We start from the raw sequence: 14,810 nt of genomic DNA on the forward strand, positions 1-14,810 counted from the left end.
TGGGCATGTCTATGATTACTGTATGTTATTTAATGCAGTCCTCAGATTGCTTTAAGTACTTTATTGTCTATGGAGGCACTTACAATGTTGTGTCTGCCACACAATATAGATGCAAAGAAAATATATATTAATTATTGCCATATAGCATTTTTTGTGACTGTTCTATAATATAGAACAGATTATTTACACATCATTTAATTCAGTGATCATTTTTGACACTGTCACAAAATTAAAATTCTATTTTTAAGAGTGTCATACAGCACAGAAGAGTTTACTAATTGCCACCATGCAATGTAGACATACTTTTTATGACAGCCAGACAATACGGAGAGCATTCTAGTGACCACTAGACAATATAGGGGGATTTTATTGACCACAGACAATACAGAGAGCATTTTAGTGACCGCCAGACAACACGGAGAGCATTCTAGTGACCACCGGACAAAATATAGAAATTTTAATGACCACAAACAATACAGAGAGTATTTTAGTGACCACCAGACAATACAGAGAGCATTCTAGTGAACGCCAGACATTATAGAGAGCATTCTAGTGACCACCAGACAATATAGAGAGAGTTTAGTGACCACAAACAATACGGAGAGCATTTCAATGACCACCAGACAATACGGAGAGCATTTTAGTGACCACCAGACAATACGGACAGCATTTTAGTGACTACCATACTGACAGGACTTTTGTGACCACCAGACAATATGGAAAGTACTGTACAGTATATTAATGAAGACCGCACTTTTGAGAGAAAAAATATGTTTACATTGTGGCACCCCACTTCCACGATTGAGCCCCTTAGTACCCCTCAATATGGACCCCCTTCAAGATGTGGTGGAGATAAGCAAGGGAGCAATTGCACATGTATATAAATGTGCCAGGGACTCATTGGTGGCAATGGACACTGATGGGTAGATGTATGACCCAGCGATATGAGGGGGATGTAGTATCAGCACAGGTTACTGTATGTACATTGATACCACCTCCACCAGTGTATTATAGGGGTGATGTGTGTTAGATGACAGAGGCGCCATGCATCCCTCTCATTATCTACGCTGCTTTTTTTTAGATATTACACTGATGCGCAGAGCAATATATAACTGGTCAGTTGTACTACTACTGACCATTCTGACACCTGCAGGAGACAATGCCCATACACTGCAGCAGGAAAAGCTCTGTCTCTGTCAGATCCGACAGCCAGTGATTGTGCTACACAAAAACAATAAGGTTTTTGTTTAATAACCGCTGGTGCCACTAAAGGATTTTTCTCCGGTTAAAGCACTTGAAAAGAGAATGTGCACTTCAGAAGATAGGCAGAATTATAATACATACATTTTATTTATAAGGAACAACAAGTGATTTGTAGCACTGTACCAGTGGTGTAACAATAGAGGGTGCAGGGGATGCAGTTGCTATGGGGTCCGGTGGCTGGGGGGGCCCGGGGCCAAGCTAACATTCCCCTGCACCCTTTTAATTTTTTAAATAATGCTGCGGGCAATGACAGGCTGACAGCGCTGCTGTCCTGGGTTCCAGACACAGCGCAGCACTGTATAAGCAAAGCGATAGTCCAGACTCCAACACTAGCAGAGCCGGCCCTAGGCATAGGCCAACTAGGCAATTGCCTAGGGCATTTGGAGTGCATAGGGGCAACAGCAGCTTCTGCTACTTAAAATGATATGCAGCATGCCTATATTCTGTGTTTGAGTGAGGCTGTATCTGCATATGAAATAGTGTATTCATGGAAATCACTGTAACATTGCATTCCGTATGCAGGTCCAGCCACAGTCGCACACAGAATATAGGCATGCCACATATCATTTTAATCATCGGAAGCTCCTTGTGTGTACTGGTCACATAACAATGCAAATAAGACGAATTATTAGCAAAAAAGGCACCCAACTTTAGCAGAACCAAAGTCTGATGAAAGGGCCCAGTGGGGGCCCCGGGCCCCTTCCCCTTAAGTGACAGCAGCAGCTGCAGCTCTTCACCTCTGCCCAGCACACACTGCTTTGTGCTGGTTTGCAGTGTGGCCATGGAGGTGCTTAAAATACAATATTTTCTCAGGATTTTTTCTACGGGTATAATGTGAATAATGTGAGGATGGATTCAGTATGAAATCCCGGCGGTCGGGATCCAGGCGTTCAAAATCCCGACGCCGGAATCCCGACCGCCGAAATCCCAACAAGGGGGGGACGTGGATCGCCCCCCCCCCCCCTTGCGGACTCGCTGCGCTCTCCACGCAGCGGGCCCGGTGCCTCGCTACGCTCGGCATGCTCATTTATTCTCCCTCCAGGTGTGTTGTGGACACCCACGGAGGGAGAAAGTGTCGGGATTTCGGCGGTCGGGATTTCGGCGGTCGGGATTTCGGCCGCCGGGATTTAAACTGCGTCCCGTGAGGAGTAATGTACATACGGTGAAGTGGTACTACTGTGTGATGTAACGTGAATAAGGGACACCATTGCATGATATAATGTGAATAAAGTTGCACTACTGTGCAGCATAATTTGAATTGGGGGTACTATTGTGTGGCCATGCCCCTTCCCAGCAAGAACACACCCCTGTTTGGGCTGCGCACCGAATGTGTGCACTGTTTCTATTTAAAATATTGCGGGCAGGAGCACCAAAATGATGACTGCTATGATGAGGGTTGATGGTGTTGGGAAAGGGGAGCAGGGTCAGAGGCGGAACTAGTGGTGATGCTAGGGGGCACCAGCCAAAATCTTGCCTAGGGCATCATTTAGGCTAGGGCCAGCTCTGAACACTAGTCATGCCTTGGTCTCTCCTCCTCCTTTGTTCTGGGGCTCAGCATCACTCTAGAGTCTAGTGACCAGCCCCAGCGTGTCCTCCAAAAGCGCCTGTGCACTGCACAGTTTCCGGCGCTGATGTGCTGTTTGGAGAGTCCGGCGCGGTGATGCTGACTTGGGAGTCCCAGCACTTGTGCAGCTTCCAGCTCATGATGCAGAGACCCTGCGTGGCGTAGCGGAGACCCAGCAGGGTGAATTGGTGTGCTGTGGAGCCCCCGACGGAGCAGAGACCCGGCAGGGTGAAGTGGTGTGCTGTGGAGCCCCGAGGGAGTGGAGACCCGGCAGGGTGAAGTGGTGTGCTGTGGAGCCCGGATGGAGCGGAGACCCGGCAGGATGAAGACTCGTGCTTTTTGCCAGGAGCTTCATGCTTGTTGACAGGGATTTATTGTGCAATGCCAGGGGTTTCTTGCTTGCAGGAGCGCAAATATTCCCCGAATTTGGCATCTCCAAGCGCCGCCCCCTGTACCGGTGTGCAGTGTAAACGGTGCCGGCATGGGATTATTCCGGGTCGGCACCGCAGTGTAAATGGGAAAATCCCAGATCCGACCCGGAATGGAACCGTGTTTCAAATGCCGGGTCGGATCCCTGTCAACAAGCATGAAGCTCCTGGCAACAAGCATGTACCCCTGGTAATGAGTAAGAAATCCCTGGCAATGAGCATGTAAGCCCTGGTAACGAGCATGTAACCCCTGGTAGCAAGCAAGAAATCCCTGGGAAAGAGCAATTAGGAAAAATAAATACAATTAATGTGCCAGAAAGTTTTTTGGCAGGTGGGTGCAAAATTTCTAGTTATGCCACTGTGTGTGGTGCAGTGTGAACAGCACCAGTGAACAGCAGCAGTGAGTGGCAGCGAGCCCCTGACCAACGGAAAGGTTCAGTGCTGATGCTGAGAGGGCTTTTATGTCCAGCAGAGCTGTGCTGCGTACATCTAAGGAACAGCAGCTGGAATAGGGCGAGCTGGAGGTAGGTATTAAGGTGGCACATGAGCAGCACATATTCAGGTTATATTGTTGTGAAAAGGCTGTCACCTTACAATCAAAATATTCTCACACTCTGGGATAAATGTAATAGGGTGTGAGAACCAGAAAGTGGGAGATTTTGGGAGAGTTTTTCCAAGCGGCATACATTAACACTGCAAAACCAGATTGATTTTGCCATGTAAATGATTGCCGCTTTTAAAAAATGAAACTTTCTCCAAAAATCTCTCACTTTTTGATTCTCACACCCTATTACATTTGACCCTCTATATGTGTCTGCTACCTTAAGCGCCTCCTTTTTGTCTCTTTCACCACATGGGGTAAATGTAATTTCAGGTTGGCGAGTTGGAAATATTTTCAAGTAGCAATCATATAAAAGGAATAACCGTGACTTCCTCATTAATGGTATCTTCCTTTTGTCTCTGTCTTCTACTTTTTAACTTTCTTGTTTGCTGTCTGTCTTCTCCCATCTGACCATACAACCCAAAACCAACAAGCTTAGATAACAGTAACTGATGAAACAGTATGAAAGTATGGCCCTAACTGTGTGGAGTTTGTATATTCTCCTTGTGCTTGAGTGGGTGTCCTCTGGTGGAAGCGGTCATCTATTAGAATGAACTTAGGTCTACAGTCATTAGGTCGACCCCACTAGGTCGACTGGCAGGAAGGTCGACCTGACTTAAGGTCGACATGGGCCAAGGTCGACATGACTTAAGGTCGAATTTGCATAAAGGTCGACATGAGGAAGGTCGACTGGTCATAAGGTCTACATGGGTTTTTCACTGTTTTTTGAGCCAACATGTGCCGACAGGCGGTATTTCATGCCCTACCATCCACTAGGGCGTGGAGGAGGTTATTAAAGCTGTGGCGAGCGAAGCGAGCCACCGTGCCCGAAGCATTGCGAGCGAAGTGAGCAATGCGAGGGTCCGATTCTCACTGCCAACTGTGTCCATGTCGACTGTGTCGACATTCGGGTAAAAAAACAGTGAAAAACCCATGTCGACCTTATGACCAGTCGACCTTCCTCATGTCGACATTTATGCAAATTCGACCTTAAATCATGTCGACTTTGGCCCATGTCGACCTTAAGTCAGGTCGACTTTCCTGCCAGTCGACCTAGTGGGGTCGACCTAATGACTGTAGACCTAAGTGTGGTCTGACAGATGTACCGATTCCCCTCTGGTTACCCTGGTTTCCTCCAACAATCCCAAAAAATAAAGGAAGGTTAACTGGCTTCAACAAAACTATTGATGGGTGAACGTTTGTGTGTGTGTGTGTGTACATGTGGTAGGGAATATTAAGCTTTTAAGGGAGTTGTAAGCTTCACTGGGGCAAGGACTGATGTGAATGGCCAAATGTTATCTGTAAAGCGCTGTGCCATATGTATGATGAGTTATATAAATAATTGGTAATAAGATATAAGAGGTAATAGCTGTCAGCTCAGTTTTCCCCACCCACATACTGCCCCTTTTACATTGTGCAACACATCTTAATGCCCCTTACACTATACAAGACATACTGAATTGCTACTCACAGTATACAACACACACCATAATGCCACTTATAGAATACACACAACACTGTAATGCCCCTTACACATTATATAAAGCTGCAGGGTGTGTATGGTTAGGGTAATAGGCTGCGAGTGTGTATGTATGGTAGGGTTATATACTGCGGGGGGGCTGGGTGGTTAGGGTTATAGGCCGCGGTGGGGTGTCTGTATAGTTAAAGTTATAGGCCGTGGGGTGTATGTGTAGGGTTAGGGTTATAGGCTGCAGGTGTGTGTATGATTAGGGTTATAGGCTGTGGGGTGCATATGGTTATAGGCTGTGGGGTGTGTTTTTGGTTAGAGTTATAAGCTGTGGGGTGTGTGTGTATGGTTAGGGTTATAGACTGCCGGTGTGTTTGTGTGGTTAGGGTTAGGGGCTGCAGGTGGGTGGTGAATGGCTGGGGGTTATAGGCTGTAGGGGGGTGTATAGTAAGGGCTGGGCGACAGGGCAGTGTATAGTTAGTTAGGCTGTGGGGGTGTGGGGTGTATAATTAGTTAGGCTGTGGGGGTGGGGGCTGTATAAATAGTTAGGCTGTGGGGATAGGGGTGTATAGTTAGGCTGTAGGGGTGCGCGGATTATAATTAGGCTGCAGGGAGGTGTATAGTTAGTTACGCTGTGGGGGTGCAGGGTGTATAGCAGGGGCTGGCTGGCAATTTTCAGCCTGGGGGGCAACACAAGCAAGTGGCCCACCACCATCACCATCGTTTCACCACCCTACCCTCTCCCCTCTATCTAGTATGCCACAATCATTAAACAATCATTCCCCCACACACACACGAAAGAGGAACAGCCCATTCCACATAAAACTAACACCGTAATGCCCATTAAACATAATGCCACACACCGTAATGCCAATTAAACATAATGCCATATATATATATATATATATATATATATATATATATATATATATATATGATTTTTTTAATAACAAATAGGAGGCATTATACAGCAAGCACAGCAGCTGGAATACTAAAAACAGTGGGGAAAAAGTCCTTTAGTCCTTAAGTGGGTGATAAGGAGAGGGTAAGGGTAAGGGTGACACAGTGAACGTAAGTGTGACACAGACGGTCTTAAGGTGGGGTTTTGCGCTAAGTAGGGGCTTAGAACACAATTAATAGGAGAAAATGGGGGGGGGATCTCCCTGTGGGAGATTGGGAGGATGGGGGGTGATGATAGAATTTCTTTTACAGACACACAGGGCCAGATTAAGGTGTGTGGGTGCTCCGAGACAACTGCATTGTGGGCCCTTTCAAAAAATGATCCCTTGCCTTGTCTACAGTGCTCAAACACACCCTTCACCACCCCAAAACGTGCCACCTGGGTTTTACCTGCCGGTTGCCGGCGTTTTTGGCCTGGCAATTGGAACAGCGGCTGCCTATGATCAGTTACAGCACACCATAGAACAGCCCTGAGTCCCTTCATCATCGACATGGTAGTGATGTGGCATGTGCTGTTGATGAGGGGAATTGGGAGCTGCCCTGCGCTGTATGCATAGTGAGCTTCAGCAGCCGCTGTTCCAATTGGCAGGCTAGAAACCACAGCAAGTGATACCCAGGTGGCACTGTTTGGGGGGAGGGCGGCAGCTGCTGTCCTAAATACAAAGTCAGATTACCCTGTGTACCCCTGGAGACGACCACCCCTGCCGCCCCCTGCCGCCCCTCCCTTAATCTGGCTATGCAGACACATGCTTACCAACTCAATAAAATGCACCTGGAAGGGACACTGCAACATATATGTCACTCACAATACAGAATTTCCGATGTCCGGGGAGGGGAGGGAGGGAGTAGCTGCAGCCCCCAGCCTGTCACTGTCTCTGGGTTCAGGCAGTCGCAGATCACTGTGCCTGCACCTCCGTGGAGAATCAGATGGCTCCCCCCCGCTGCCGGTAGGACTGCGAGTGCGGACCCATACGCCACTGCTGGCAGCGCTGTCATCCAGGCTCTGACAGACACTAGAGGTACAGCAGTACCTCTAGTGTCTGTCTCCTCCAAGGCGGCGTGCATTTTTGGAGGGGCCGTCGCCATACATGGAGCTCTGTGTGCGGCAGGACCCGGCAGCAGGGCTGTGCAAGATGCACACAGCCGGCCCAGCCACTTCATACCGGCCCAGGGGGCATGTGGCACCCTGCCCCCCGCCCGGCCCAGCCCACCCCTGGTGTATAGTTAGTTAGGCTGCGAGGTGGTGGGGGGTGCATAGTTAGGGATGCACTACAGGGGGGTGTATAGTTAGCTAGGCTGCGGGGATGGTGGGGGTTTATAGATAGAGCTAGGCTGTGGGGGTGTATAGTTATGGTTAGGCTACAGGGGGTGTATAATTAAGTTTAGACTGGGGGGTGTATAGTTTAAATAAGGGTTCTAAGTGGTACTCACAGTGCCAGGGGCTACGGGCTCAATAGGGCCAGGCAGTAGAAGAGAGGGATGTGTGTGAGAGAGAGAGAGGGGTGAGAGAGAGAGAGAGGTGAGAGAGGAGAGAGAGATGGATGTACCTTGCTTCAGCAGCGCAGGGCTGCAGTTACCGGGTGTTCGGCTCTGGCAGCAAAAAGATCTCCAATGCCACAGAAATCACAGGGGCCAGGGCTGCCTCTCCCCAGCTTCACTCGATACCTGGCAACAGGCACTGCAGGCACAGTTGAGGATGCTCTTCCCGCGCGGCGCAAAATACACTAATAAAAAGTGTCACAAGAAAATCACGCCGCTGCCCGTCTGCCGCCTGTGTCTCCCGCTGTCCTGCTGCGCCCCCGCCTATTAGCGTGGTGCTTAGTGCTGGGGACAGCAGCACCTCTCCAGGGCATGTACTGCGGCCCTAGCTCAGGCTGACAGGATGATGCCTGCTGGGGACCTGTGGTCAATAACGTAACAGGAAGTATACCCTTTCCTCCCCTGAGTCCCCTCCCATCTATCATCGTCCTCACTGCGCTGTGGGCTGCAGCAGCAGAGCGCCAGCATGGGCACTGGCAGTGCTCCTGCGCCCCTATGGCAAGGGCCGCCCACCACTGGTCCCACCCCTTCCTCTAATTTCCAGACTGAGGGCCAGATGCACTAAGCTTCAAACATGATAAAATGCAGAGTGATAAACAGCCAGCCAATCAGCTCCTGTCTGACATTTTTCAAACAAAAACTGTGACATGGCAGCTAGGAGCTGATTGGCTGTCTGTTTATAACTCTCCATTTTATCACTTTTGAAGCTTCTGGCCCTGTGCACTCGAATTACACATTTTCACTCTGAGGTGTAAATGTAGCTTTTAAAAATGAAAAGAGGTGATGTTGCCCATAGCAACCAATCAGATTCTGTCATTTATCTATTGCATCCTAAAAAAATGATAGACAAAATCTGATTGGTTGCTATGGGCAACATCACCTTTTCTCATTTTAGGAACTTTAGGGCCAGATGCACTAAGCTTCAAAAGTGATAAAATGGAGAGTGTTAAACAACCAACCAATCAGCTCCTGTCTGACATTTTTCAAACACAGGGCCAGATTCTCTAAGCTTCCAAATTGATAAAATGGCGAGTGATAAAAAGCCAGCCAATCAGCTCCTGTCTGACATTTTTCAAGCACAGGGCCAGAATATCTAAGCTTCAAAAGTGATAAAATAGAGAGTGATAAACAGCCAGCCAATCAGATCCTGCCTGACATTTTTCAAACACAGTCTGTGACATGGCAGGTAGGAGCTGATTGGCTGGCTGTTTATCACTCTCCATTTCATCAATTTTGAAGCTTAGAGAATCTAGCCTACAGTCTGGGACATGGCAGGTAGGAGCTGATTGGTTGGCTGTTTATCACTTAATATTTTATCACTTTTAAAGCCAGAGTAAATTTACCGCTAATAGTCAGTTGAATGGTCTCTAATAGCTGATTAAGCCTCTATTTGGGCTGACCGCAACACCTATTATAACCAACCACATGGCTCAAGCATAGGCACCTACCACTGCATTCCTCCAGTGGGCCTTTCTTGCCCCAGTACAACACTGCTCTCAAGTTATTATAGGATGGTATTTTTTAGATTAAATATACAAACGTGTTTTTTTAAGTGTGGAAACACCCTTTTAAAATTAATTGAGTAAGGAAATATGAATCCATATGATTAGGGTACATTATCAGTGGGGTAACCATCTTGAGTCGGCCATCTTGGATGCAACTCAAATTTTTTAATTGGGAAGGTAGTCATGAGATATATCAAGCAGATGCAGAATTACCTAGGAAAAACAATTATGTTCTTCATTTTTAACCCGTCTTTATTCACTCTCGAGTTTTAACTTTTGCAGGTAGTGACAATAATGACAATGGGGGTTATTCATACCTGATCACACAACTTTGAATTCGCAGGCGGATGATATTTAAATGACTGCGCATGAGTACGGCTCATTGTATGCATGCGCTAAGCCATCCTGCAATAAAATCCTGCTACTTTTTTTACGCAATTTGATTGACAGAAACCCAACGCTTGTGGGTGGTAACCAGACGTTTTCGCGGGTGTCAGGGTAAACGCAGATGTGCCCAGGCATTTGGAGGGAAGTTGTGTGACTTTACCTCTGTCCCCGATCAGCCTGCTTCTATGTCACCCATTGAGTAAGTCCTGGGCTACGCACAGACTGCACACAGTGGAAATCTTATTCAATGGTGAGTAATTGTGAATGGATTTGCAGTTAATCGTAGGCTTATTATAGCCTTGCACACAATAGGATTTCACTCTGGCTGGGCGGCATATACCTGATTGCTGGGCTCTGCAAAGTAGCAGCCAAGAGATTATGGCCCTTATTCTAATCGGATCGGTACGGCCCGCGTGCGGCCGTACCGCCGATGTTTTTACTCTGCACATGCGCAGAGGTGAATCTGCGCATGTGCAGCCCCCTTCGCCGCAGACGGATTTCGTCCGCCGCAAAGGGGGCGTATAGGGGCGTGAGAGGCATCATGCCCTCATTTCCCTATGTGTACGCCCCGCGTTTCATGGGCTTTCCCATGCAAACGCGGGGCGTACGCATGGTAATGAGGCCATGACGTAACTCATGGGGGCGGAAAGCTGACGTCGCCGGATGTCAGCTTTCAGCCCCCATACAAGCTACCACACGGACGATTGTCCGTGTGGTCTCAGCTTGCGGGAGCTGCCGCGGCGTGCGGACCTGCCTTCGATGGTCGACGACCATCGAATGCAGGGGGCAGCTCCCACCATGGTGGAGGTAGCCTCCACCATTTTTATGCGGTTCGCCAGCCGTCCGTGTACGGACGGCCGTGGCGAACCGTAGGGTGGGCGGGGATTCGTCTGGTGCGGTCGGAGCCGCATATGCGGCTCGACCGCACCAACCAGAATAAGGGCCCAGGTCTGAATAAACCCCCTATGTTTTTAGAATATTTTTCAAAATCAGATTACTATTTTTAATCCTTACCCTGTTTTGTTTTTTTGCCACACAGCACTTTGCTTCAGATGTAATGTTCTTAGGCACCAACATTGTCTTCTTTGATCTCATTGGTGTAGGGTATGCCCTAGAAAAGCAGCACCCATTGCACTGAAAAATTGGGCCTTTTCCCGAATTTGAAAAAGCTGTATTTTCCTTCAGTCTGCACTCAGGACACCCTATGTACAAAAATAAATAACATTTATTAATAGAGCAAGTAAAGTTTATACAGTATTACCCGTTTCACATCGCAAAAACATGTCCGACATGTTAAACCCTTCTTATAACCTGAGCTGAAATGCCGGGTTGGTGGACCTGGGATAAAAGGTTTGATGCTTTGACACCGAACCTCGACCCGGGTTGACCCGGCAACAACCCTGCTCTGACCCAGGTTATTTTGGCAATGGAAAAGAGGTCTATATGACTTAAACACATATACAAACCGTACACCACTGATATGAATAATATACATGGAATAACTGAAGTGTTTTGCTCTTTTATAAATGTTGTCTCTGCCATGCTGTTTAAGTGCTCACAGTGTTTTGCCATGTTAGGGTAAATATCTGCCAACCAACTACAAATTTCGGACAAAGGTACAAATTGGCTGGATAGTCCCCCCATTATGTTATGCAACTCTGCAATATCTTGCATTCCTGATCTACTTTGTGTAGTGGCCATGAATCTAATCTGGACTTAATCAATGTCCTCTACCTCTATTATGTTATGCAACTTTGCCATATGTTGCTTCCCTGACCCACTTTGTGTAGTGGCATGACCCCTTTTTGGGCCCCCAGCGGGGTCAGGATTTGGAGTCTAAGTACTCAATCAATGTCCTCTACCCCCTCAATGTTATGCAATTTTGCCATATCTTGCTTCCCTGACCCACTTTGTGTAGTGGCTAGGGCCAAATTAAACCTTCGGGGGCCCGGGTCACTTTAGACAGGGGGGGCCCCTTGCACTTGTCATTACTGCCCGCAAACTGAACACGGGAGAATATTACACTGTCAAAACATAGAGTAAAGGTGGTAAAAACTTGTTCAATGGGTAACTGCAGGGGGGATTAATCTTTTATATATATATATGGCTGTGCGATGGGGTCGAATGTGGCCCCATCGTACGCCAACGCCTACATGTATATAGTTGAAGATGACATTCTATTTAGCAGCCGTTTATTTGTTGACAACACCATCTTATACACTAGATATATAGATGACCTGTTCATCGTCTGGTCTGGTGAACAGGAGGGCCTTGAGAATTTTGTGAAAATTCATAATGCCACTGGACACCCTGTCCAGTTCACTTATAATATCAGTCAATTAGCTGTTAATTATCTTGACGTTAATGTCAGCATATCAGGTAATCTGCTGCATACTGAATTGTATCGTAAAATAACAGATAGAAACACCACACTTCATGCAGCCAGCTTTCATCCCAAGAAATTGAAATACTCACTCCCCTATTCACAGTTTTTGCGGGCTGTAAGAATATGCTCCGAGAAAGATCAAGCAGTCAGACACATCGACAGGATGATTGTCGACTTTTTGGATAGGGGTTATAATAGCACTCAACTTCAGTTAGCTAAAAACAGAGCCCTCGAACGCTCACGTGAGGAGTTACTTGGACCTTCTTCCAAAGCGGCTCGCATGAAGTGTATGCCTTGGGTCAACCATTTTAATGCCAAAAGTCCTACTATTCAGAGGATAACCAAGAATGCCTGGCCAATAGTCAGTACTGATCCAGCCCTTAAACTTCATGACACACGAATTATGCTGTGTTACACCCGCGGTAAAAGCATACGTGATTGGGTAATGAAGACTGACATTTCAGGTTTGAGACAGTCTGACTCTGAACAGAATACCTTTTTGAAATTAAGAGTTGGATGTTTCAGGTGCCTAAATTGCATAGTGTGTAGGTCCATGAACACCGGTAGTGACTTCCCACATCCCCACACGGGCGCACGTATCCCCATCAAACATCGGGTGTCATGTACCACCAAATTCATTATTTATTTAATTACGTGTCCGTGTATGTTATGTTATGTCGGCAAAACCGACAGGACATTAAGGGAAAGAATTGCCGGCCATAAATCTGTTCTGCGGGCGGCGATAGCCAGTGGCTCCAGTGACCAACCCGTGGCTCGCCACTGGGTGACTAAGAAGCACACTATTGCTATGCTAAAATATATCATCATAGACCATGAACCCGCGACCTTGCGGGGAGGCGACAGATCTCTGCGCCTACTCCGTAGGGAAGCTCGTTGGATACATTCCCTTGGCACGCAGGCACCTCACGGGCTTAACGAGTCTGCAGGATTGCATTGTTTCCTGTGAGATGTAGCAGAGCTTGTCTACTCAGTAGGTCGACACATTCAATGTCGACACTTGTTTTTTCATATGACCGTTTTTTCTTATGACCTCTTTTTCCAGGGTTGCGTCTTTGATTTCTGCTGATGTGTAGTCTATTTTCTTACTACTTAGTATCTACATTAAACATATATAGTGCAACTGTTGCACTTCATTAGTATATAGTTAGATGTTATCTACATAGTATCTTACGTGGAGTTGTTTATATGTTTTTAATTCACTACATTCATGTATCTGTTTTTGTAATGTATTTCTGCACTGTTTATAGTTGGTTGCCATAACCACCGTCTCCTGCTGATTGCGTCATAATTAGATGCGTCAATTAGGAGCTGTTGGCGGGCAACCTCACGTGATGGGGGATGTCTTTATAAGGTGTGTGTTTAAGTTTGTTCACTTATCCTGATGACGATGTTTGTATAACATTGAAAACGTTTGATCACGAATCTACCTGCGTGTATTCTTCATTTTTTTGACTCCGAGTGCCGCTTCCTCTCTACTCCATATTTGGGACCGCCGAGTCCGTACCTGAGGGCACCGGGGCACGGTAAAATCACCGGAAAGGTGTGCTGTCCTTCAACTACCTTTGTATATATATATATATATATATATATATATATATATATATACCACACAATAGTGTCTTCAGCGCCCTATTTCTGTAATGTCCATATACCATATACAATAAAACAATAATACAATAATAAAATTGAATACACTTCCGAAGTAGTTCTTTTGAAGAAATTTTTCTTTTTATTTTGAAGACGTGATCAAATACCCAACGCGTTTCGCCTCGATAAGAAGCTTCATCTGGGGTTTGTGATCTTTTTATTAAGAATGCAACATTTAATACCCTTCAAAGTCAGGTCCTATTTGATAGTGGACGGATAGGATTTATCTGTGTTGGCCCAATGGGTTTTTGACCCAAATAGAGCCTTATTTGTACATAGAAATTAAATGGGATTGTAAATTTCTTTCAGAAGAACATCTTTAAAATATGGTGGACTTTCTCCTAGAACTTAGTAGGAAGCATGTCCAATGTTAAAATCAAATCGTATTAGATCCATAAAATAATTCGATCCATAGGTTTAGATTTCCCAACTATAAATTTCTGAGGTCATAAACTTTTTTATGGAATAAATCTGCTTGGATCCCTAGGAGAGCACACATCCCCCACACCTAAGGGATTTATTCCACAAAAAAGTTTATGACCTCAGAAATTTATAGTTGGGAAATCTAAACCTGTAGGAGACCTAAAGGACTGTAGGAGACCTTACAGGCTCTGTGCTGCCTCTGATTAAAGTCCCTCCCATGTTGAGACTGCTGCTGCTGTCCTCCATGGGCATGAGAAGCATGTAATGAACTCCACCAATCAGAGCTCAGCACAAACCTCTCAGCCTCTGCCCTCTTGTGCAAAGTGTCATGGGACTTAGTCAACTCCCAGTAATGCACTGCCCACTAGTGACTGGACCCCCATCGGGAAGCTAGGGGTCTCTTACCCCCACAGTATTTTTTAACAGTTTGTAAGTCATATGTGTACCAAGTTTGGTGTAAATTGCTCCAGGCATTGCAGACTTGAGCTGGAACATAATTACACACATACATCCATTTTATATAGATAATTTCTCATTAGATCATGAGCTTGAGGAAAGGTTTGTGCTTGCATTCTTGCTGCTATGGCTACAAAATTGCAGTCTATAAACACCCCTGCT

The 14,810-nt window shown here is 46.4% G+C and overlaps 1 protein-coding gene across 1 annotated transcript in view; it reads right to left on the reverse strand.

Moving 5' to 3' along the window:
- The window catches only part of CGA (glycoprotein hormones, alpha polypeptide), a 39,342-nt gene that overhangs the window by 13,972 nt on the left and 10,560 nt on the right, over positions 1 to 14,810 (reverse strand). Inside the window, exon 3 of the mRNA XM_083177090.1 lies at positions 10,730 to 10,917. Coding sequence (XP_083033216.1) covers positions 10,730 to 10,917 — 188 coding nt within the window. The remainder of the gene's footprint in view (positions 1 to 10,729; positions 10,918 to 14,810) is intronic.

The sequence above is a fragment of the Crinia signifera genome, chromosome 3, assembly GCF_055691185.1.
Source record: "Crinia signifera chromosome 3, ASM5569118v1, whole genome shotgun sequence".
Classification (NCBI taxonomy): domain Eukaryota; kingdom Metazoa; phylum Chordata; class Amphibia; order Anura; family Myobatrachidae; genus Crinia; species Crinia signifera.